This window comes from Bombus vancouverensis, chromosome 4 (genome assembly GCF_051014615.1).
Source record: "Bombus vancouverensis nearcticus chromosome 4, iyBomVanc1_principal, whole genome shotgun sequence".
Classification (NCBI taxonomy): domain Eukaryota; kingdom Metazoa; phylum Arthropoda; class Insecta; order Hymenoptera; family Apidae; genus Bombus; species Bombus vancouverensis.
The window spans coordinates 20,247,835-20,275,135 of record NC_134914.1 but is presented as its reverse complement, the minus strand read 5'-3'; the positions used below and the strand labels follow the sequence as shown (position 1 = coordinate 20,275,135).

Genomic DNA, 27,301 nt, shown 5'->3' with positions numbered 1-27,301 from the left:
CTATATGAGAAAGATACTTCACATATTACAACTTGTAATACTATAAAATTAATTCAAAACTAACATTTTTATCATCTAATTTTAAATAATAGAAAACAGGATAAATGCTGATGCGTACAATTTTCTAAAAAGTTCTAAAAATTCATAATAAAAATTTCAAAAAACAATCGCGATATCATAATTCGCAACTCTAAAGCAAACGCGATTATCATTTTATCGCAACTCTAATTCAAACCGTAATCATTTTCTCGCTACGCTAATGAAAAGCCGCGATGTCATTTCGCAACTCTAATACAACCCGTAATTAATTTGTCGCAACACTAATAAGAAAAACCGCGATTTGCCCAATGGGACGATGGACCGATATATACATCGGTCAAAAAAGCAAAGACTACTACTACTACTACTAGTACTACTACAAATACTAAAAGCGAGCATAGTGACAAAGTAGTAACGATAATGACTTCCCATGCTCTGGATGACCCAGAGGATGGGGAGTCATTAATAGTTGCCCTCTTGAGTGGCAGTTTGCCGGGCCTCTTCGGCTTATAGCCTCTTCTTTCTTCGGGCGCAATGCCCGCTGAAACTTACATCTAAGCTCGAGACTTCTAAATCGCAAACAAAAAAAAAACTTGAAAATAAAAATATAAACCGCGGAAGCTGATTGAAGTGCACATGGACTGACCAACGATCACAGCAGTGATCGTTGCCCACTCGCATGTGCGTGCTCGAGCGATAAACGTTCGTTTCGACCCATTCGCGACCGCGACCGCGAAATTCGAAAAATCGAAAGGCAAAACCAGAGACGAGAGCATGCTCTACTCGTGCCAGTTTGGCCGTCGATTTTTCGAATAAATTTCCAGAAACAGGTTGGTCACGCGAGAACGCGCCTACTCGACCAGAGACTGTGCCAACCTGCCCGGCCCTACCTACTTATAATTAACAGACATACCAGAAAGTATACTACCTATCCTACCTAGCGCTATATTTAAAAATGGCAAAACAGGCACACCAACACACTCGCTCCACGGTTCTCACACAAACGCTCGGGCGCAAAGGTCCTACACTAGAGAGGACGTCCCGGGACGCCTCCGACACCCGAGCTTAACACACATCATGCACACTCTAAGGTACGTACCGTTTTCCTGAAATCGACTGACGAAGGCTAGTGACCATTGCGTAAGACGCGATAAAACACGTCTGAGGAAATGATATCGTTAAAATAAATGTAAGTAAACTTGGAATTATAATTGTAATTTACGGCAATATTAAAAGCGTGGTTACACTTAATCGCGTGGATGATATTATCAAAAATTGTGATTGAATCGAGGCGTAAATTGAATCGATATATGTCTCGACATTTTTAATATTTGAAGTTTTAAGGAATGAGAAAAAGCGACGCAATTCCACGGCCTAACAACACACACACATAACGTGGAAAATACGTCGTGCACGATACACTAACACATCGTCAGTCGCTGAGAAATTATTACATTACTTAATTCTAGTTCATCGTGCCCAATGTCTTTCTCCCATTCAAGTAGCACCTGGGCACGTGAATGAGATCCTGACAATGGGCACGGAAAGGGTTAAACCTGAAAATCCTGATCTAAAAAGATGATTAGTTTGTGTAATTTTTATTTAACGGACTAACGTTCTTTGATTTTATATTTTACTACTTTGTATCTGATTAAATTTACTTTATTAATTTAATAGTAATCAAGTAACTCTACTTTATTAATTTAATAAATCAGAACAAAATTTTAATATTGCATAAAGATAGCGTTAATTGAAAAAGACTGTGACTCGATCAAATGGAATAATTGACTTCAAATATATTACTAAGAAAGAAATAATCTCAGGCGATCTCTTTATCAAAGCATATACTCGAAAGTGCAGAAGCAGTGTTCAAAATTATTGCTTTGATTCAAAAATCTGCCTGTCGCGAAGTGTCTTCTTGCACGTAAAATTTCACATATTCTTGTACGGGAAAAAATGAATTTTAACTCGTATTTTAAATTCTAGCTAAAGTGAAATAAACGAACGTGACTTAATATTGTCACGATTAATTCATTGCTTAAGAACAAGTATATTTATGTCAAACAAGTATATTCGTGTATATATTTGCCATTTGCAAATATTCATACGGAATGTTAACATGCATGCTTATAAATAACACGAATATATTCTCAAGTGTATGTATTTAAACTAATTATTATAATCGCGCTGTGCAAGAAGACCTATCCTAAACTAATAAATTTAAAAAAAGAACGTTACTACTCACGGGTATAAAAAAATACCCGCGGTCACTATGCTCAGAAAATTCTACGTAATACAACCAGTCACCCGTGCCGATTCGGACCTTTCATCCTACGACATGATTGAGTGACCGGAGGAACAAAAATGCATGCGACTCACCGTTCGATGCGGAGAAACAGAGGACGTTACCCTGGATGCTGCGGTATCCCAGCGAATATCATCAGGGAGACTAACATCAGGCAGGAACCGTGTAAAGTCCAGTGGTGAAAATGGTGGTTGTTTATGGGCGGGTGAGGGGAGGGGGGTGAGAAAGAAGCGAAACGTCGTTTCGACAATTTTCTTCTTTTTCCTATCGAACGTTTATTTAGAAAATACTGCTATTTTTTTACACTTAAAAATTATTATTAAGTAATTGGAACAAGTTTGAAAAATATTATTTAGTTGAAAATTGTAAGATATTTCTCGATAGCGAACAAATGCTTACGAATACCGCGAATGCAATGCAATCGTTTGCAAGAATTATACTGTTCGCAATTAGAATATATACTATGAACTTTCGTTATTAGAATACGAAATATACATTCCACTAATACACTATAGTCGCGTGTTATAAATATTGGAAAATATTTGCAAGGATTCAAAAGTTCGCCACTTAAATATACTTAAAGAATACTGCACAAACGCGCGCGAAACCTTGTTTCGAGGTATTTGAATCCAACTTACTAAGTTGCAAGTTTATGACGTTATAACTCAATTTGAAACAATAAGATAATTCGTTAAAAATTGGCTTGAAATAAGAGAATGATTTCATACATCGGGATCTTTCAGAAGAATCAATGGACTCGCGCGACGCACTCCTGTGCACAAAATAACCGCAAGATTCAGTGGAAAAAAGGAATAGATTTTTATATCTCGTTCCAAGTCAGATAAGTATCATTGTACAGAATGGGCTCAGAATGGATTCGACATAGCCAAGACATATCCCACGGTGTCCCACGGTGTCCCACGGTGTCCCACGGTGTCCCACGGTGTCCCACGGTGTCCCGCGGAGTCCCACGGTGTCCAACGGTGTCCAACGGTGTCCAACGGTGTCCAACGGTGTCCAACGGTGTCCAACGATGTTCCACGGTGTCCAACGTTGTCCTACGGCGTCCCACGTTGCAGTCCAGTGTAGATCATCCAAAATTCATTTCGCGGCATTTGGTGACCCACACTGGACCGACGATGTCCCACGTTGCAGTCCAGTGTAGATCATCCAAAATTCTTTTCGCGGCATTTGGTGACCCACACTGGACCGACGATGTCCCACGTTGCAGTCCAGTGTAGATCATCCAAAATTCTTTTCGCGGCATTTGGTGACCCACACTGGACCGACGATGTCCCACGTTGCAGTCCAGTGTAGATCATCCAAAATTCTTTTCGCGGCATTTGGTGACCCACACTGGACCGACGATGTCCCACGTTGCAGTCCAGTGTAGATCATCCAAAATTCTTTTCGCGGCATTTGGTGACCCACACTGGACCGACGATGTCTCACGTTGCAGTCCAGTGTAGATCATCCAAAATTCTTTTCGCGGCATTTGGTGACCCACACTGGACCGACGATGTCCCACGTTGCAGTCCAGTGTAGATCATCCAAAATTCTTTTCGCGGCATTTGGTGACCCACACTGGACCGACGACGTCCCACGGTGTCCAACGATGTCCCACGGTGCAATCCAGTCTAGATCATCCAAAATTCTCTTAGAGGCTTTTGGTGATCCAAACTGGACTGTTGCGTAGTTCTTAGCTTGGCATCGTTTTCCAAAGATTAATCAACTGATTAATTTTTGGAAAAGGATGCCAATTACCAGGTCTCACCACGAGGAGGTGACTACGCACGAGACCCGCCCATGGGTATTTGTAGCACTGCACATCGATCTCGACATTCAACCTGTTGGCAGAATGTCGAGTTTTGACTCTACTTAACCATGGGCCTGCGTATGGAAATAGTTGTTTCGTAGCCTAACTGCGAAACACATATCCCCGACGCAGCGCTTACATGAATCTTTACAAACGTAGAACAAAGCCTACGTAACGCAACATCCATCTCCCACACAACGATTACATCGATCAGTACAAATATCGTACAATAATTCGCATCCCTACTGGCATCATTCGGTATCAAACACACATTTATCCAACTTGGAATGAAAGGAAGAAAATGTAACTACTGACACTGTATATACCATTTCGTGTCTCGCAGAAGGGGCATACGAGTCGCTGTACTAAACTAGTTATCGTTCTATTTTTGCGACACTGTACGATATTGAAGATACTGAAAAGTTATAAACTCTAACGTGATCTAAATAAGTATCCCTTAAAAATGGGTAAACAAGAAAATGCCCGATGAATCAGATGATAAAGGAAAAAATCGCGGCGCGCCCGAAACGAACGAGATCGCGATCTCTCGAAAGAACTAACAAACCTACACGACGTACCCCCGTACACGAGATAACCCCGAGGTTCAGCGGAAAGCCCAAGAATTGACCGTAACTCGATTCCTGTTTCGCCGTTCGAAACTTACACGAGTCGCGGGCGATGGCGCCGACCGATGATGCTAGTGATCCACGGGTAATTCAGCCGTGGATCCAGCACATAGGCCAGCAACTTAACACACTCCAACTGAACATGTGGAACCCGGGGATGGACCGCTGATCAGGATTACGAAGGCAAGAGGCCTCAACTGAACAGTGGGGTCCACTCACGGGGAGGGACCGCTGAACAGGATTACGAAGGCATTGACCTCAACTGAACAGTGGGGTCCAGTCCCGCGGGCCCGAACAGAATTACGGAGGACGTGAAATTGCAGGTCCCTGACCGAGTACCAAAGTACCAATCGGACAGGACTGCAGATCCACGACTGAATCCCCAACAGATTCGCCAGCATCACCGGCGCGACGACAACTCCCGCGATCCGATGCGAACGTCGAGCAGTCGTCGAGCAGTCACCGAGACAGAGGTGTCCTTGGGGCGACTTACGAATCCAAAGAGTTGTCCAGTGTACGTTGACCCGCACGTACCCGGAATACGCACGAGCGAGTACGTCACGCTACGGTTTGAAAGAACTGAGCGACCGTGAACCGATAAATCGCGGAAACAATTTTTCCAGTGTGGTAAGCGAGGGGATCATGAGAGACGAGATTTTTATTTTTCGTTCCAAGATAGATAAGTATCTTTGTACAGAATGAGCTCACAATGCACATAACATAGGTATCTACCTTACGATTAATTAAGACTAAGACGCACGCATCCCACGGTGTCCCACGGTGTCCCACGATGTCCCACGGCGCCCCCGCAGGGGGGTCTTAGTCCGGTCTAGATCACCAAAACTATTTTGGATGATCTAGACCAGACTATGTTCAAGTAGTTTTTAGCTTGATATCGTTTCTCAAATAATAATACTAATATTCAAAATAGTACTCGGTGTATTATTATTTGGGAAACGATACCAATTACCGGGACCCACCACGAGGAGGTAACTACGCTCGGGTCCCATTTACATAAACAGTTTTTAAGCATTGGAAGCAGAGATGTAAAATTATTTTATAATAAAGCGACATTGTAGCGGCGATATTGTTTTGCCCGGAGTTTATTTGTTCTTTCATTACTTGTAATCTAACGGTCTCGATACTCCGAGGCAAAACAACAACATGATTTGAAATGTCCTCTGACTCATGTGCAGCTACAGATAAGATGTGGTTGCCTTCGGTTAAATTGCACTCGCTTCCTTGATTCCATGAATATGGTGTGTTGTTTCCTTGGTTTTGAGCAGACATAGAAAATTACATCTTAAAATTACACTCTGTGTTACCACTGGTTTTATACGAAATAGTGAAATGAGAAATTGAATACTGTATTTAAAATTAAAAAATAATGCTATATAGAAATAAAAAAGCACTTCGAAGACTTGATAGATTCTGTTAATAAAATAAAACAAAATAAATCATTAATTCACTCACTACGAATTCATGGTATTGATTTAAATCAATGAATGTAGAGTTACTTCCGATTAACGGTACAACTGTTATAAATTAAGAACATCATTACTTTGAATTAATGGGAGAATGTGGTTATAAATTACTGGTATAACTGTTAAGAATTAACGAAGTAATTGTTTTAGATTAATGGCTCAAATGTTATAAATTAATGGCTCAGATGATATAAATTAAAGGTTTAAATGTTATAAATTAATGGCTAAATGTACAAAATAACAATTTAAAAGTTACAAATTAATGGCCTAGACGTTAAAAATTAATAGCTTAAATGTTATAAATTAATAGCATAAATGTATACAATAACAGTTTAAATGTTGTAAATTAATAGCTTAAATGTTATAAATTAATAGCTTAAATGTTATAAATTAATAGCATAAATGTATAAAATAACAGTTTAAATATTGTAAATTAGTAGCTTGGATGTTGTAAATTAATAGCATAAGTGTTATAAATTAATTGCTTAAAAGTTATAAATTAATAGTTTAAATGTTATAAATTAATAGCATAAATGTTATAAATTAATAGCTTAAGTGTTGTAAATTAATGGTTTAGACGTTATAAATTACTGGTTGCAATGTTGTTATTTGATTCTTTTTTTATTTACCTTATATTTAAATTCTTCTTCGATGTTCACTCTCCGGAATTTCAGGCACAAAAGAGCTCGCGCGCGACTTCCGTGTTCCTTATATACCTCGACAAGGTGTCGGTTTGTTAATCAAACGGTAACGATTTTTTGACATAGCAGAAGACGGTTTTTCCATTATAACAAAATCAAATTGAACGATTTCTTAATTTTTATCGCAAATTAGCGCCTTCAACGATTTAATACGATATCCATTTTTATCATTACATTTACAAACTAAGACTAAATTCGCACCTCCTTGATACTAGTTTTCGACTATCAATTAGTTTGAACAAAAAGAGAAAAGAGCCTAACAGCTGTCGATGACGTTACTGTGAAATAAGTTAAGCTATTAAATAATCAGACGGAAATTCATATTAAAATTCATATTATGCGTTATATTATATTATCGATATTCGTTCATTTGCTCGTGCTAATTAAAAAATAAAATGTTCTTTTTTCTTGAATAACACCTACATCACTGTTTACAATATTTAAAACTCTTACTTAATGCTTACTTAAAAGTCAGGTTCTTTTTTAATTCCTCTCAAGTTGAACGAGTAAATTTACTCGCTATAGTTGTAACATAAAATGGCTCTTTTTTCTTTAATAGCGCTTGCATTGATGTACGTGATACAGATATTAATTATGTAGCGAATAATATTCTTCGTTAGATCTATCAAAGGATTTATTAGGCTTGAAGAAGTATCAAATTCTATGAAAATTAACTAAATGATTTTATTCGATTAGTATTCGACAGTGTCTATCATATTTGGTAACCTTTTTTCATAATAAATTTTGCTCGGATCAATTATTTTATAATAAATTGCAGGTTATGCTACTGTATATTATAAGATATTTGCCTATAGCTCTTTTATTTTTCTAATTCATTGATTTTATTATTAGTCTCGTTGATTTTTCCCGTGAGTAGTTATTGTACGTACATCTCCATTATGCTCAGATTTTTAACATCGTCGGATAACTATCTTTTTCGTAAAATAGTTCGTACAACTGTGAACTCGTACTGTTTTAAAAATCTTTAGGTAATTAATCATTACAGGAGTGAACTTATCGGGGATTTCGTGGGTGTGAATTTTCGTAGAAAGGTATAAAATGATTCGATCTACTGTGTACTTTTTAATAAAAATTTATTTCATGTTATTCCTGGCAAATCACATTAATCACATTAATAACTACGATACACGTTCAGTATGGACTCCAGCTTGCTGCGATTAGACCATTGAGAAATTAAACGAAAGACGGAGATAGAGTAACGATCATTCTCGAATCTGGCGAAAGTCTGACGCATCTTTACCTTCACCTCAAATTCTCAATCTAAGATGAGTATCGCAGAGAGGTTCGAAAAATGATTTTTCGTTGGAAAGTCAGATTTTATTCAATTTTCATTTCTTCAATCTCTACGGAGACTTTCGTTCTTTCGGAATTTTCTTCTTATTTAACGAGTGCCTTGACGAAGGATTTCTACAGTACCGGCCATAATAGAGACTCGTTTGAAACAGTTTGTCGTCAGAAAGCAAACATCGTTGGGCTTTTGCACGCTTAGACTTGATATGGCAAATTTTAGCTTATTTTTTTGTAATAGTAAATTACAGATGCTTGGATAGATCTCTTTCTCAATCGAAGAGATCTTAACAAAAGGACGATAACAGTTTGTACTTTAATGTCTCGATGAAAGAAATTTTATATTTTAACGTTTCAATATTTGAATGATGCAATAGTATAATATTTTAATAAGAAGGGAGAAATGGTACGTCCGTATACGATTTTATATTTTTAATCGGCAAAAATGAAGTTGGAAAGGTAGAAAAGCTATTGGAAAGAATTTGGATATCATCGAAGCATCTGCGGGTCGATCTTAATTCGATCTATCGAACGATGACCCGCGGTAGGTTCGATCGTAACATCGATTAACATTTATGAACGGCTGGACCCGCTAACAACATCAAAATACAATTTCTTTTGCCAAGAGAAAACATTGAATTATAGGCTCGCCCTATCAACTCAAGATCAACTTCAATTGACGACTAATTAGACTCTTTGAAAAATTTCATATCCCTCACGATCACGACAGACATTGCGCGCGACGATTAATTCGTTTCGAAGTTTTTCTTTATACAGAACCAAACCCGCGACCGATGAATGCACGGTAGGAAACGGTAACAAGGAAGGCTCGCCGCAGGAAATTCCCGACTCTGAACCCGCGAGCAAGGAGGTTGGAGCGGAGGAAGCGATGGAAGCCATGCACTTAGGGGATTAAGAAGATGCGCATCCTCCAGACCAATCTGGGACGGTCAAGGCGGGCACAAGACCTGCTCTTTCAACCCATCCTGGAGAGCACGATGGCCCTAGCGGTGGTGGCCGAGCCATACAGAGTCCTGGACGCACCGGACTGGGTCAGAGATACGGATGGCTGTCACCTGGACATCAGCGCCGGGGGCGTCCGTCCACGAGGATCCACTGGAACGCGGCAACGGATACGTAGCGGTCGAATGGGCAAGAATGGTGGTAGTGGACGTGCATGTGTCGCCCAACAGCGGATCGATTATTAATTTAATTTTCATGGAAATTTAGTAACGTTTAATTTATCTTAACTCAGACAGCCGTTTATAAACGATTCTATCATTCTTTTTATTCGAACATGGGTAACATTTGATATACGATTTGTATTTAATATTAAATATTTGTCGGAGATGAAAGAACACCGGAGCCTTTGGAATTTTGGATAATCCCGCAACATTGTAACCTAGAGTCTACTATAGCTGTAATTAAACAATTATAGTTATTCAATCCGATTATGATTGTTCGAGAGTTGTGATAGTGAGTTTGGGCTCGAGGCGACAGCCAGTCGCCGAACGTAGCCGCGGTCACGGGATGAACGTTTTGTCTAACAAAGGCATGGAGTAATTCTATAGCTCTCCTTAAAAAGGAAATAGTTGTAACACTCGACAGTAAACATTCCAACGGTCTCTGTCCCGTAGCTCGCCATACGCAGACCCTATTCTTCGAGTAAGATGATTGCCAGATGTCGATGCGTCTCCGCAGTACATGTTCAGCTAGCCCGAGGACCCGTTATAAATCTTAAGATTTAGCTAACTAAAGTCCTTCAAACAGACAAACAGTCTTTGTCCCAACTACGGGAAAATAGGGGATACCTATTTTTCAACGAGCGACGTCTCTCACTAGCAACTTTCCCTCGTCTAGCATCTTTTTCTAACCACTGATTGGCAGCAACGCCAATTTCCCTTACTTTCTGAACGAAGGCTTTTCTCGACGAATCCGATGATCTCGTGTCCTTAGACACACCTCATTATAGTTTTCCTCTGTGGCATCATCGGGACGAGAAAGTCATTCTCTCTCGCGATCTCATCAACGAAAAGAGTAACCCCTTACGACCAGTGAATATTACGCGTCCGACTTAGATTTTGTGAGCACGTTCATCTTTCATCCCGTCTACCGCGGATTCGTTATTGAACCTAGGATCATCGTCATTAGTTTCTCGAATATCTAATTACCACGGTTACTTGTCTGGTTCTATGATAATCGTATTTGCACTAATCAATGTCTTCTCTATTGCATAGCGATAACGTGTAATCCAAACGAAGATTCGTTTCACGCCCCTAACTCTAATTCTAATGTAAACCCGACACATATATTCTGGTCATATTACACTTTTACAATATACTTTTACGTTTTTTTATGATACATATTATCTATCATCATACTAGCAGTGCTACATCAAATTTATATATTGATTGGAACTAAAATCAACTAATACTATGTATATTAAACGGTGCGGTAACTCGGTTCGGAATACAGGCAACCTCACCAATTTCCACGACCTTGAAATACATTCTCAAAGCAAACATTCCTATACACACATACATATATGTGTGTATAACCGCCGCTATGCTTTAGTTGCCAAGATATTTGCAAAAAATCTTCAATTACTTTTACTTTAAGATTATGCTTTATTCTAGATAGTCGCATTTTTATACAACCCAACCTAAACTTAGCTCATCGATGAGATAATCGTTTTTAACATTGGACAAATAAAGAAAAACTGATGGATTAGAATAGCATCGGGCAGCGAATGGCGGCAAGATAAGCGTTAAATAATTTTCGATGCATCGATTGATATGTATGTGTGGCGGATCGGTATCAATAGGCCGCCGACAGGTCGAGGCATCAACGCGGCGCAACACCTTCCGGGCGATCCGCTGGTACCAACCGCCAACACTAGAGGGCTACGACGACAACGAGTCTGTCTAACTCGCTAGCGGTCGAATATACGAGCGATTGATACAAATACCGCACCTAGCGAGACTCCCTCTACGTCTAAGGCAGGGACTACCCGGCATAGCCTTACTGACGAGTCCACCGGTAGTCCCGGGACGGAACGCAAACTCTCTTTTCATCCGCCACATATGGAATGTTGTTTTGATCTTCAACTGGTGAAAGATATACAATATACAAATATACCTACCGTCGTTGTAACATTGTTTACAAAATAAATATTTGTGAAATGATTTATCGAATAACGCCATTTGGTATTAAATGTAAATTGCTTTATAACTTTTGGACCGGAGCCGAACGGCGGTTTACATACATAAGAAAGAGTTGTTCGGAATATTGACCTTGATAACACATTTCAAGATCATTACTGAAATTGCCCCTATTTCAAATAATTATCAACCGTGCACATACGCGTGGACATTAAAAATAATGCCATAAATAATAATGATCGAATTGACATGTTTAAATATTAAATCATTGTGTGATCCCAGTTTCAATTGATCAGCTTTATTTAATTTTTCAATTGTGATAAAAATTCATTAAAGCCTATTGAACTCTGAAATAATCCAAGCATGTATCAACTCATAAATACTTTTCTGAAATTTATAGCGTAGTAATTATATCGGTATAATAAGTTAAACAAGATATGCGAAGATATATATATATAGTAATCTCCAACTCATGAACACAACTCTTTTTCATTGTTATTAATGATGGGGGAAAAAGATGATGATGTAGGTTGCATTTGATTCGAGGCTCTTACGTTGACTTTCCTTAAAATATGTTGTTCACATTAGTCGACAAAGAAATGATGATCTCCTTTGACTCACACACTACATCATAGTTTAACTTGGCAGCATACAGCATAGCTTAACTAAGCATCTCGCTTATGGTTAACATATACAAGAAGCGAGCTTTCTGTGACGAGCGATATGCGCGAAGATAAAAGTACTGTGAGTCACAAGAGGACGAGCTAAGACTAACTTGTACGAATACTCTCTTTCGATGTTGCCCTCTCCGATATTCTCTATTCGTTCACTCTTGACCCGCTCCGGATTAAAACCTATGCAGTCCACTTTGAATGTCCTCCTTCAGCCTAATAAGACTCACACGACGACGACTTGGATCCAGTACACCCAACTTCTTTCTTAGCAGTAAGTTGAGAACGAGGCCGTTCTTGAATCGTTCGTTGACTGGCAGTGCTACTACGTGAAAGGTATCTCGTCGATTAAGGCAATTTCTCATGTCGTGACAGTATATATGTACACATGTACATGAGAGTCCTCTCTCTCTCTCTCTTTCTCTCTCTCTCTCTCTCTCTGTCTCTCTCTCTCTATCTCTCTCCGCTCTAGTCACGGATCTATAAAGGCTCCGAATTTTCAAATTAACTAGAGAAAGAATGACAAATGTCAAGCGAGATTGTTTGTATGTGTTTGTTGTTTTTTATTCCTTTCCGACTGACAGCAATCTTTCCTGTTGCGAATATCACTTGTTACAAGAAATTCGCTAATCCTAGAAGAGTAATCCTGACACAACCTTGTGTAGCTTAACCTCCGTTATATGTATATTAACTATAAGGGGTAAACCGCGAAAATTTATGAATCAATGGAGATTTATATTTCCTGCGCACCGTCGTATTTTATCCGGCCGACGCGATTAAGAAAAGAGAACGAAACAAAATACACGAAACATTCGGTAATTGCAAAAAAAATCGAGTGTTGCAATTCTGCAAAGGCAGAAACGATTCTCGATTCTCGAAACTGAGATTTAAGATGTGCCGAACGTAGAAAAAGGACAACGTGAGTGAAAGAGGAAGAGGGACGTTCGGCAAACGTTAAAGGCTGGAGACAAGCTGATACGTTTAACTTAAAAATCAACCTTTCTTATTTTTGATTTGTGATAAATGAAACATGTTTATCAACAACATGTTTCCTACATTTTTATGATTAAAACGACACCAAATACGATATACCCAACCTCCCATCCCGTAACAAGGATGACGACTGTGCAATTACGAAGAGAATATTCTTATGCAATTATCGAATGTTTCCTGTATATTTATTGATGACAAAAAATATATTTCTTACATTGCCAGAATTGACAATTCTCACACTGTTATTCGTATCATTTTGTGTAACACCATGAATTTTTATCATCATACGATGGTGAAAGGTAAATCAGCATTTTATGGATAAAAAGTAGTCATAGAAATTTCCATATCACCCGAATGAATATCATTATCAGTTATACAAAATATTATAGTTTAATACGCTAAACACAATGCTAAGTACTTACATATCGTAAGTAATTCGAAAAATATGGAGGTTGGGTGAAAAAATGGTAATTAATATCTTAATGCATGAAATGCGTAATGATGTAATGTATATTGATTTTAGCGAAAAATTGAGAACCGATATAACCACTGATCTTCCGCAATTGGTACGAGTTATAACACGAGTAACGAAAAGCGTATAGCTTCGTGAACTTGTAATGTCCATCTAGTATTAAAAACAGATCTTTAAATCATACAACCGCGAATATTTTTGCATTTCAAGTAACGGGCGAAACAATTTAGTTGCTTACAATAAACGGAGCACCCTGTACATGGAAGGTTACATAATATTTAAATCAGTCTTAGTGACCAAATTTAAACTTAACTTATTAGTGTCTTTGAACAATTCGTAGATTAACATTAATATCACGCTTTTATTTTTAATATACCAAGAGGACACGTTGTTCCTTTGTATTCTTTCGCTACCGTACTAATATTTGACAATTAATGATTGATTAGTCCACCTGACGTTAATTCTGTTAACTACTTTACACACTTGTCGCATATCAAATATCATATATGTATGTATGTACGTTTCGTTATAGGACAAATGGTTGTAGAACCACATTTAAGAACTAGACGCGCACAACAGATCAAACGTAGTATTCGTTGATATTCAGCGCGTCAAAATCGCATCCCTATACACAACTTTCCTGGGTTGATATTAACGGTGTACGTACAGTAACAATTTCTCTTGTGGGGTGTTTGTTATTCATCGTTGAAACATTACAGTCCCGAAATGTATTTCTTGTCGACAGAGATGCCAATGTGAACGGCGAAGTAGATGATGGATCGATTTTTAATGGTCTTGCATTGTGATCTATGCAAGCATAAATCGTAGCTTCTCTCGTACACGGTTTACCACCTACGATCACCCCACTACCATAACCGTCGAGTGTACTTAAACTGCCGATTCCACTTGCACCAGTCAACGTTGTATCGCTTACTAACGTTGATAATGCTGATGGACGTGTCAAACATAATTCGGCGTACGTTACCTCGTCTGATAACTGAAAAGGATTGAAAAAACATTACATTATTACTTGTAGAATAAATCACATTATGCAATAAAACTATACAGTAAATAATTTTACAAATTTGCGCAATAAATGAATATACAAATTTGCATGTGTACATACATAAACGTGAGAATGTACATTACTTATATGATGGGCGTAACACGAAGAGTTTACGTATTTTTATTGTTATTAAGTCAGTCCTGATCTTTTTATATTTATTCTCATTTATAAGAATTACGTCTATATATTTATCGTAACGCTTATCTACGTACTATGCAGAGTTGGAAAGAAAACCAGCGAAACAAAGTATCAGTACGAGAAGAGATACTATGCTCGCTCCGCTCATCAAGCGATTAATAAATGTAATTATTTCGGCCAATGCACCGTACATGAAAGCTGTAGCCGAAAATACGTATGAGATTGGACTGGGTCTGATTCCATTGCGATCATTCGCGTTCGCATTCGTTCCGCTTCTTTTCTTTCCAACTTGGATTAGGCGCAATGCTCTGAAAATATGTACTATTTTCTCAAACTTTTCAACATCATTTCCAGTTTTTTGCACTAAAAATCAGCAGAAACATGTGAATTTTTATTAAATCTTTTTATCGAATTAATTTTTTCCCGAAGTTTTTCACACAGCTGAATTCTGCTGTTTAAGAACAAATTGGCTGTTACTTTAAACTGTTTTTCTAAAAGTAATGGCTTCCAAAACATTCTGTGAAATATGTTTCCAAGCCCCGAGCTTTGGGGCTTTGTCTTCACCTCTTCGACATAAATTTCGGCCCGTAAAACAAATACATGTCAAATATTTTTTCGAGAACAACATCGTTCGTAAGTTTCATTAAAATCGGTGATTTACATTTGGAGATGATTCCTTGTTGGTCGACCTGGCGCTACAAGATGGGATAGTTTGTATGATTCTCTGAAACAAATTTCAAGTATCAAGACAATATGTTCTCGGTTATTCAAAGCTTTGAACATTAATAATATGCTCGATGAAAATGCTTATAAATACTTAGAGTAGCAGAGCATTTGACTCGTACAGAACCTATTTTAAAAGGCAAAATTTACGCTTACTTCAAGAGAAAGGTATCCGTTATAAAATAATGGTATTATTTTACAATGTCTTATCGTTTCACGATATGGTTTCTTGAAAAAAGATTTGATAATCTTTCTTTCATTCGACTACTATTGAAGCGAAAAAGCTATAGCTTTCGTGTATCATTATATTTTGTGTGTTCACGTTTCAGAAATTTCCGTTTACCTTTTGTTGGTACGTCTCATCACAAATAGCTTTTCAATGCAATAAAAAACAATGATTTAGTCTGGACAATTACATAATAAGCGACTAATATCCAACTTCTTCAATCGATTAAACCAATCGCAATTTTGAAAAATTAATTTCTTCTAATCATAAGCATTAATCAAATTAAAAACTTTAAGCGACCAATATCTAACATTCGCTCGTTCTGTGTGAACGTCAATTTTTTGTTTTTTATTTATGTATCTAAATATAAGTCAGACGGTGTCTTGACATACAGCGATAGTAATTCCTTTCAATAAATAACATTCTAACTGAAAGAAACAACAACAAATAATTGTTAAATAACTTTTTACAGCAAAGAAACAGTTATAATTTAAAACTTTCACGTTTTTTTTTTTAGTTTGGCGGTATACGTGTCCCTTCCTCTTTCCACTTTGCCGCATATTTAGGATTAGAATTAACCCAGTACTGGCCGGGCCATATTTAAAGCAAAAATTATATTTCTTGAGATAAATGTTATCAATATCATGACAATATGTACGTATAGTTATTATTATTAGATAATTATTAGAATGTGTTAAATAATAGTTATCAGTGTCTAATTTAATTTTTCGTCACAGAGCAAATTTCGAAAATTCTAACAAAAATAATTAAAAGTTAGTTATTTCAAATATTATATAATAAGAGCTATTTGTCCTATGGTTTGAACAGCTTTATATTGACACCACTGTTATTCGCAAATTTATTTTATTTTTACTTTCAGTTATACAAAATTAGTACTATGTACATATGTATTTCCTTTTCATATTATTCTTCTGATATAAATACAATAAGTAAGTATCTGTGTGCAAATATTGGTAGTAGAAACAAAAGTTTTCATTTAAAACTGCTCTTTATGCAATAATGTTTGTATACACGTTTTGATTTGTCTTTTCATAGAGAACAACGTTCTCTTCAGTTACTGTAAATACAATTATCTGTCAAAACAAAACAAAAAAAAAAAAAAAAAAAGAAAAATAAAAGAAAACCCGAAAGAAAAGGCAGTTTACTTTCTATTGAAGAAAGCAAACCAAATTGAAGTATTAGAACCAACGTAACTCACCGATAATGCCGGATAATTATTATACTCGTGTGGATACGATGACAATCCTTGTAGGTGAGTCACTTGTTGTATAGAAAGCGAAGTCGCCGTAAGTCCATCCGGTGTATTTTGCGTGGCTAACGGAGTGCCAGATATTGATCCCGTCAATTGGTAATCAGAACCTTCAAATTTATTATTATTATTGTTATTATTATTACTTGCTTGCTTATGAGAACTTTTAAAACTTGAAGGCCCCTATTGGCACTATTAATCAGTCGCCGGCAACCAAAAACCAAGCGACAAAACGCACAGACCGAGCTCGGAGACTCGAAAGTTCTGAATATCGTAGAGAACGTCGACGGAATGGATGTCGGAGAAACTGTTCCAATTATAAAGTTACTCCCAACGAAGGAAAAAAAAGAAGAGAGAAAAGAGAAAGAAAAAGGAAATATATTGGATGCATCCATTCTTGCAAAGATACCATACGAAAGTTGCGAACGTCCGCAACATTTGTTAAAAAGCACTAGTCTCTACTGATTACAGATCAGCGAACCGCGTTTGCGTCGCTCGTGTTTCCGTGCTCGTTGGGGACTCACTGGTTGCCGCGACCAAATGCGTGTGATCATATATTGCATATGCTCATATACTCCAATGAATCCAATGGGGTCGCTGGTGACTGGCACTGGTCGACAGTGCGTATTGGTCCTTGATAAATAAAAAAAGAAAAGAAAAAAGAAACACTTGCAATAACAGAGATGTGCATGCCACATTCTATTCCCCATAAGCTGATAAGTTTTACATAATATAATGTAGATTCTAGTATACATACCTTTATTTATTGGTACAACATCTGGATTTCTATCTTCCGTATCATACAAATCTTCGGAACTGGGTGCAGTACTTTTCTTTAACGGTAAATCACTTGGTCTTTGAGTTCTTCGTTCATTTCTAATTTTCATAGCTATTAGAATAGTAATAGTAACAAAAAGCAATGCAGTTACTACTCCAATCAATCCTCCTAATAATGGGGAAATTTCGAATGGTACTGGTATTCCTGCGAACAAAATATATGCATCAATGTAATTGTGTCAAAACGACAATTTGTACGTCATTTGAAAATTGGAATATACCATACTTGCAATGCATAATAACAGGAAATTTAAAATAATGCGAAAGCTATAATTCAAGTATGATGATTTGCATACTAACAAGTTACGATATGCAGGAAAAGGCAAAAGAAAATATTGCTAACTTTTATATATACATTCGGTATAGTAGATTGAAATAGATATAAAGATCAGAACCAATGAAAGGGAACTGGAAAGGGCAAATGAAAATGTTATCTTTCATGTCGAACATGTTTAAACATTAACAATTTGCGATTTAATATCGACGTACTACGAAAGGTTTAAACTATTGTCCCGCATACAAATAACAGTAACTTGTTGTACACAATGCTAATCGAAGACCATTTACTTATCTGAGGCGAGCAAATATCGAAATTACACTTCAAACGGAAACAGCAGAAGACTAGTTTGATGCAATATATTTTCGAAATAAATGCAACGTGATTTAAAAGTCAATTATGTATCTATCGGAGAAATCGAATAGTACAGGATCAGGATAATACCAGTATTGACAGTATATAACATTACTTACCAGTTTGTTTCTCAGCAATCTTTAATGTAAATCCTTCCAACAAAGTGGGTTCGCTTCTTCCTTTCGCATTTACGGCATATAAAACCATGTTAAGGATTTTGCCAGATTGTAATCCGTGAACGGTAAAAACAGCGTTTTCTTCGGATGTAATATTTGCTTGCAGTACTCCTGTATGCTGATCAAAGACTTCAAGAAGAAAGTGCTGCGGTTGACCACCGTCGAAACCAACGCAACACTCCACCGAGAGTGAATCGGTTGTTTGATTAGATAGCGTGCAATTGTACAGAGATTCAGGTTTTCCTGTGGAAACATAAACATAAACAAAAACGATAGATTGTGTAATGATTTAAAAATGAGAAAGAATGCATCGATATAATATATCCGTAAGGGATTGAACACATATAAATCTTGGGGGGGGGGGTTAGGACATGTTCATTACAGAGTTACCATATTGTTGATAGCTCCATCTTTAAATTTATTAAATATAGGAACAAGCTTTTTTATAGCTTATTTACTGTTGTTATTCTCTGTTGATGTTCTCGAAAATGATCAATAGGACATTATTATTAATTACTTAAAATGGTAGGAAAAGTTCTCTGCAGATAGTTTCATATTCGAGACGTTGAGGCAATTTAGGAGGAACGCAAAACGTACCGACCACTCTTAAAATTATTAAATCGAGGCTATCGTCGTACTCGTCAACAAACTCAGGATTCCGACACTCGAGGCGATGCCGCATAGCCCTAGTTTTAGACGTTTATTATGGGATGATTATTTGCTTGCGCGTTCTCGTATTTCGTATACCTTATCTGTGGAATATGCAGAAACTAATCTTTTTCCAGTTTCATAAAAGATTAAAGACTATACTTGACATTTATTAAAGCTTTAGCGAACCTTTGAAAACTTTCAAGAATCAACGCAAGAATCTTCACGTATTAGTTCATTCAACTTTTAGTTGTTAACCGAACAATTTACAAGTATACCGTAAGAAATTGTGCAAAGAGACGAAAGAGAAAAAGAAGAAGAAGAAGGAAAAGGAGGAGGAGAAGAAGGAGGAGGAGAAGGAGAGGAAGAAATGACCTGTAAAAAAGGAGAAGTATAGAAGGGACCATAAGCACCTAACCAAGATCAACAACAGAAGTGTTTGAGATTGTTGTGATGACAGTGATGGAAACGATAAGGAAAATTAGAGGAACGGGAAAATAGTCAGCGATGCTGAGATCCTGCGTAAGATGTGCATTGTGCATACACTGGTATAATAGTGCAATTATGATGTTGAAGAGTAGAAGAGATGGGATCAGTATGGGAACAAGATGGCGAAAAATGGACAAATAATATAGCAATCGACGTGATTTGAAATACAATCATCGTCGAAAGGTTCATATCAGAACGTTGTTCATCATATTAATCCTTGCTTAAATATCCGATGCTTACAAATATACTATCTGATCTGATATTATTGCTCCTGGGCCGAAAAATATGGCTGTACTACCAGAGAAAATGCAGCACAGATAAGCTATCATTAAATTTATAGTGATATATTTATAATTCTCTAGATTTAACGGATGGCGTATAAATATTACCTTGTAATAGTGTGGGGCCGAGGCCTCCATACCCGTCAAAAGGAGCAATAACAACGAGGAATTAGCGAGGGCGCTTTGGCAAAGTTTATTAAGGTGCGGCTGGCCAATCACAGGATACAAGTGTTGCGGATTTGATTCCCGTTGCCGGAGCCCTCATTTTTCCTCGGCTCCTACAATAGTACAATATAGTGTCGCAAAATCGACTTTGACAGTATATCACTTCTAAATTATCAAGTTAATTAGTGAAATGGGAACGATGAAATAACAACTCAATGATAAAACAGAAATATTCCGAAAATAGATCACACACTAAAAACTGATCCAAAATAGATGCCACATGATATCGTTTCATATAGCAGAGTGTGTCAAACTAGATCCGAAGATCAACGTAAATCAATAGCTGAACCCTAGTTGTCTGCATCGTGTAATGCCATTGAATGACATCGCGTATGGTTTAGCTACCGATGTACGACACCACACACACACATACACACACGCGCGCGCGCACAGAGACAACTAATAGTTCCAGAGTTGGTTGCACCCCAATTTTATGATTTATCACATTTTACAGAATTATAATACTTCATATGTAAGAATGCTGCAAACGTAGTAACACACAGCATACGCATGAAAATTTTCTATTTCGTCTGAGGATACTTCTTATGAGAGTATTCCAGGTTCATTACGCTTACATCTTCTACAATATATCTCGTAACTGACGATACAACCGAAGAGAAGATGATATTATATGAGAAGATAAATTGAGAACATGCAACAAGGTTTTTCCACTCAGAGGTATGTTTTTAAGAAAATTAACTTCAAATATTTGATTGATAAGTGTATATCAATGTGGACTTTATCTCGTATCTAACCTTCTCTCTCACTTCGAAATCGTATGTTTTATTCACAAAAGTGAAGGCATGATTTAACATTTTACAAGAGTAAGAACTTCCGAAATTGCTCTAACCACGCAGAGAAACTAACTCTCTCTTGCGATAAATTCAAGACATAGCGATATATAAGTGTGTACATGTATCTGCATTTTGTAGATGTACTATCATTTCACCGTTCCCATTTCGCGCATTATTCTGATAAACGAAACGAATTTTTGCGTCTATATATTATACAATTATAAGAAATATTTATATGCCATTCGTTAAATTTGGACAATCAACACATCACTGAATGATACGCAATGATGAAAATATATATAGGATAAATGGATACCGGTCTTTAATGACGGCTCAGCTTAATTTGCATGCGGGTAATGTAATTAGATTTTAATATAACGTTAAATTGCGTATAAGTTTCAAATATAAACCTTAACCGATCATTTTATATCTAAACGTTTTTCACTTCTTTGATGTCTAAAAACAATTCTCTAAATATTAACATCCATTTCTTTTTTCCAGATATACAGCATACAATAACGATTGGGTAAAAATAGGAGTAAGAACATGATTCGTGATATTTTTCGTGCAATTGATTTGTCAAACGTCAATGAAGCTTTATTGAGTACAGAATCCATGACAAAGAAAAATGTAGGTACCTCCACTTCTAATATATGCATGTATATGTTTTATATATACATTTATACATTTATACATAAGATCTCGTTCGAATGGAATATTCAAACTGGTAAAAGTTACAATAGGGTATTCTATGGTTTTCATTTGCTTGAAAAATGAAACAACAACTGTTCTCAATAATTATCTTACAATAATTTATATATGTCACATACCTGCTGGAATGATATGAAATATACAAGCGTTCTTTTGTTGGCCAGCGGTATTACTTGCCCAACAGAACACTGTACCGTAATCCATTTCTGTAATTGGTCGATAAATAAGAATACTTTGACTATGACGTGTAGAATTCTTGTACCGTGCCTGAGGTACATCTACCATTTCTTCCGTATTGTTAAACGTCCAACGGAAACTATCTGGAGATGGGTATGCCTCTACACTGCATGTTACTCGGGCATCTTCGTGACGAGCTACGCCATAAATTCGTTTCTGGTCAGGTAAACAAATAGGTTTGTCTAAAAAATATAAATAAAATGTTGAATTTTCTAGTATTAAGAATATATTCTACAATATTGATCATACAAATGACATTAATCGTTTTATACGTAACAAATACGTATATTTGATGTAGGGATATATATATATATTATATATAATATATTATATATATATATTTAATATAATTATATATTATATCTTGTGTAAATAACGTATTCTATATTCTAAAGTGAAAGAGGTTTAGAAGCATCAGAAACTTACACATGATTTTAAGTTCGACAGTATTACTGTAACCATCTCCCTCGACGTTGCTAGCAATACAAGTATAATTGCCTGCTTGAGAACGATTAACTTCCCTCAAAGCCAAGCCATATTGTTGCACTATTACACCATTTTTTGCATTGTTCTGAATAATATTTCCCTGTAACGGTATGGACAAACTGATGGATTAAATCAAACATTAGCCCTATTTATAGCCTTATTATTAGCTTCATTTATATAGTTTAGAATAGACCTATATATATATATATATACGTAAACATGTTATATAACATAATATGTTTACATGTATATTCAACTAAAATTTACATTGTGCCTCCATATAACTTTGTAAGCGCCAGGATTAGCATGAACTTTGCATTCAAAGTATACGTCATCGCCTTCCTCGATATCGTCTGGATTCATATTCGATCCTAACTCCAGATGTAAAATTGGTACAACTGAAAAATAAAAACAGAAGGAGTAAATATTATAAAAGTGAATATCCATAAAAGTATTGAAATTGCAATAGTTTGTATTCATGAAAAATATTTTATATAAAATAATTTTATACTTACAGAATACATTTAATTTCCATGTGTCTTCGACTATACCTCGTTGAATTTCGAAATTTTCTGCACGGCAAGTGATTACTTTATCGTGATCAAGCAACGTAGGTTTCAATATCAACGTCGAACTTGTCATGTTACCATCTTGAGATACCTTCAATATGAGAAAATAAATACAAATTCATGGAATTATCCCATGGACGCTATTATGCACTATTACTATTCTAAGATATATATATATATATATATATATATATATATCTTATATATATATATACTATTCTAAGATATATAGATATATATATATATATATATATATATATATATATAAGGAGAGCGCACGTGTGTGTACAGATGTATGTTTGCGACCGTTGGAACGGCAAGGCAGCGAGGCAAGAGCGAAAATTGTAGCCGAACCGTAGACGAACCGTTTACCGTTGCAGGAAAATGAAGGAAAAAAGGGAAAAGTCAGAGCCGGTTCATCGGCAACGACGCGACAATTTAATTTCGGCAAGAGAGTTTGAACGTATAAGCGTGCGCCTCGTCGTACCGATCAGTACAACACACAGAATTTTGACTCGAAATAAGCAACTCACAATTCCCTCTTCTTTATTTGAAGTCGCCAACAGAGTAAGAGATCCGGGAACGAGTACGAAAGAAAATGTAATTTGTTCGTAAATTTGTAAGGTCAAATGAACAACGAACGCCGGTTGACAAAAGACGAATAGAATACTTATGATGCTTTCTCATAACAGTATTAGGCGATGATCGCGTGTTATATGTCGATCGCTTTATGATCGGCCGCTGTCTCGAGCCTCTTGCTCGTTCTCCGTGTGTTCTCTCGTGTTTCGTTCGAAAAAAAAGTCAAGCCGAATAACATACCTGACTTGTAATAAGCAATTGTCCGGTCCCGGTCGTGCTACTTATTTCGAGGCGACACTGTCTACGTATAAAGTACAAACGGCGGCGGTGAACGGGCAGACCAATGGAATAGAGAATTGAGGTTCAAGAGAGTCGGATTGCTTTCGGAAAAAGCTGTACGTCGAGATTTGTATGCGGAAAATTTAACGGCCGTCCGGCGAGAGAAGAATAAGTGAGTCGCGAATACTGATCGTAAGATCTGCAATTGATTGTGTTAATATATGTACTTCCAATTTTAATTTCGTTATAGCTTCGATTTCAAACGCAATCCATGACTTATGTTTGTGCCGTGATTCTTCCTCCTAAACCTACATGTGTATAGTTACATGAGTTTAATTCTTCCAAATATATTCCGAGGATCAATCAAGATTTTATAAAGGCTACACCGATACGTACAATATATGGAAATGTAGTAAAGCGAGCAGCTTTTATCCTCCAAACTTGCAACGTGAATATAATGTAATTACATACCTTAGAAGCATGTATTGTGTACAAAAAAGGTCTTTTTATAGAGGTGTTTAAGATAATTCGTGTTATAGACATGTTTCGATGAAAACATATTTAAAGATTATAACGTTAGAACAGATTACGAAGCTAGACTCTGTAATGCAAATTATTGTATTATTATAATCTGTTTGCTATTATCTATCACTATTTAACAAAATATGAAATCATATATTAGTGAAAATCTTTATAAAGTTAACGATACAAAGCAAGATACCTTCTCCGTGTAATTACTCAGTTTCTTTCCATCCATGTACCACGATAACTTTGCTGGAGGCCTGGATCCAACAGTCATACAGTTTATGTCATATTTTCGTCCAGCGCTAAGGGGTGCGTGCTCATTACTTAATATTGCCACAGACAATGGTTTCACTGAAAAGAATAACAGATTTAATGAAATAGTATATATAGATTTAGTATATTATATATAGGTCGATAATAATCTATTTGATATACAAGGAACATCGCCTAGGTCTGAAACGCCAATTTTCATGAAACTTTGTAGATTCACAGCCTAGCCCATACGTATTCTTTTTAATTTTTTCTTTCTTTCTTTAATCGGCAATCGTCCACACTTAGTATCAAAAATATATTTTCTACAATATCTCGGAAATGATTAGAGATAGAGAAATTATGAACGAATGAAAGAATTTTGTGCTTTTGAGTGACGAATATGACCGTGATGACTAAATAGACTTTTAAAAAGTCCATTTGTATAAATAATGTTATTATGCGATCGATGTTTCTCTTGCATAGTTCCTTATTTACAACTATTCTTTACAGTAATTTTCTTCAAGTATGTACAGTTCACGATACACGGGTATAAGTAACTATGTAATCCATGTACCGGATATCAATGACAAATATTTTCTTAATTTTCAGCCGTAATACTAGCTTCACACGCCGTACCTGTTAAATACTCGCAACGTTATATTACGAATTACAGTGTTTTTGTTAACTTTTCTTGACATTCACTTAAATACATTTGAGTAGACCACATACATACACACACCCGCGCGCCTAAATTTAAAGCACAGAGGAGTCAGAATTTTCTATTTCTTTTTCTTCGTTTTACGTCCTTTTCGATGAAATTGGCAATTGAAGCAAATAAATTTTCTGTCGCATGTGTTTTAAGAAACTTGGTATTCTGTTTATACGTACGAAATAAATAAATAAATAATTTCAACAAGGATTCGAGATACATGAACTTGTAATGTATATTATAATTGTTAAAGAAATGGTAAATAAAGACAATTATATATACTATAAAACCGGTACGTACAAAACAAATTAAGTAATTGTTATAGTAAGCTGAAATTCTTTCACGAAACAAGGGATATAAATATAAGAGTTTAATTGAATGGAATTTGTGTGTGTGTGTGTGTGTGTGTACGCGCGCGCATATGAACTCTCTCATAGAATGAATGATATCGTGGCGACAATATCGTATGTAATTGAATCGCTATGTTAATTTCTTTTTTACCAATCATTTTCCATTCGAGAAAAATATAACACTGCTATAAGTTAGTTTGAGATTGTATTATCGAAGATCTAAATCCATAGTGAATAAAATAGAACAAAAATAAACAACAACTACAATTACAATATTAATTATGATGAATATGTACTACAATTAGTAAATATACATTATGTATATATATATATGTATATAAATGTATAGCTAGCTAAAAATAAGAAATACGTGGCTCTAAAACGGTTCGGTACTATAATTTTGACACAAAACCAAGAACAAACTCTATTACAGGACAATGTCCTACGAACTATCCCGTCCCGCTTCTCGCGATTGAACAAATAAATTCGTATCGTACTTAAATGGTATTTAAATACAGTATCATATACTATAACGAAACTTACAATGCATTTCAATTGCAACCGATGCAGAGACAGGTTGACTGATATTGTTGTTGGATGCTTGACAAGTAAATACCGCATGAAGATCAGCTCTTGAAAGTTCCCTTACTATTAAGGCATTTCTACGAAGGGATGGAAACTCCCCTGGCTCATCTTTCGAATCAAGGAGCATTTCTCCCCGCCACCATCTCACTTTTGGCTCTGGTCGACCTAGTAAACAACATATAAATATAAGTAGGTCAAATATCTGTTGACTATTATTTATAATCCAATTATTGAATAGATCATTTGTCGAAGTGATAAAATAAATATGTATTTACTTATTAGAAATAAAAAGAAAGAAATAACTCTATTACACAGTTCTTCTTAAAGCGGGCCCTACATGAAGAGATTTTCCTCGAGGTATGCCTCGAGACGAAAGCTCATGCGAAGCGAGCTGGGTCTCATGAAGTCTAGTGTGGCCCTCATGAAACCTACTCACAGTCAGTATCCGTTTTGACTTCGAAGCGAAATGACGTTAGAAAATGTGTCTCTGAAAAAAAGAGATTGCGATTGGTGTAGCGGTAGCTATGCGAATCGAAGGGGGAGAGGTACCATGTAAAAGAGAGAAAAAGAGAAAATGATGAAGATATTGGCTGATTGCAGGAGATGCATTTTCGCGTGTAGTATTATTAGAAGAATTGCGGCAAAACGAGGCAAAAGATTTTTTATACTATGTACGAATGGATAAAGAAAAATTTGATATTGTTTTAAATTTAATTCAACTGTACATTTGGGGGAAAATATACTGTAACGCGGGAGGCCGTATCTGCCGACGAACGCTTGATAGCTATACTTGGATATCTAGCTGGCAAAAAAGTTACGGAGACGTGAAATTTTGTTTTACCGTATTAGCTATAATTTCCGAGTATAACGTTTCTTTCCTTGATTTCGTATTGTAGATGGCAATTTTCGTGGTTCGTTCTCAGTCACTTAATAACACGT

General features: G+C 36.4%; 1 protein-coding gene across 6 annotated transcripts in view; it reads right to left on the bottom strand.

The window, feature by feature from the left end:
* Positions 1-11,481: 11,481 nt before the first annotated feature.
* LOC117157568 (nephrin) overlaps positions 11,482-27,301 on the bottom strand; it is a 93,522-nt gene continuing 77,702 nt past the window's right edge. For 4 of the 6 annotated variants that reach the window (XM_076617774.1, XM_076617775.1, XM_033335684.2 and 1 more), the window contains 11 exons: positions 26,321-26,527; positions 24,663-24,817; positions 23,030-23,174; positions 22,782-22,912; positions 22,455-22,614; positions 21,911-22,210; positions 18,587-18,886; positions 17,757-17,981; positions 16,949-17,109; positions 15,442-15,504; positions 11,482-14,573 (listed from right to left, as the gene is read on the bottom strand). In XM_076617774.1, coding sequence (XP_076473889.1) covers positions 14,202-14,573; positions 15,442-15,504; positions 16,949-17,109; positions 17,757-17,981; positions 18,587-18,886; positions 21,911-22,210; positions 22,455-22,614; positions 22,782-22,912; positions 23,030-23,174; positions 24,663-24,817; positions 26,321-26,527 — 2,219 coding nt within the window. In that variant the 3' untranslated portion in view covers positions 11,482-14,201. Of the gene's footprint in view, positions 14,574-15,441; positions 15,505-16,948; positions 17,110-17,139; positions 17,633-17,756; positions 17,982-18,586; positions 18,887-21,910; positions 22,211-22,454; positions 22,615-22,781; positions 22,913-23,029; positions 23,175-24,662; positions 24,818-26,320; positions 26,528-27,301 lie in introns of those variants that run through there. The other 2 variants (XM_033335687.2, XM_076617777.1) reach the window with 2 other exon arrangements.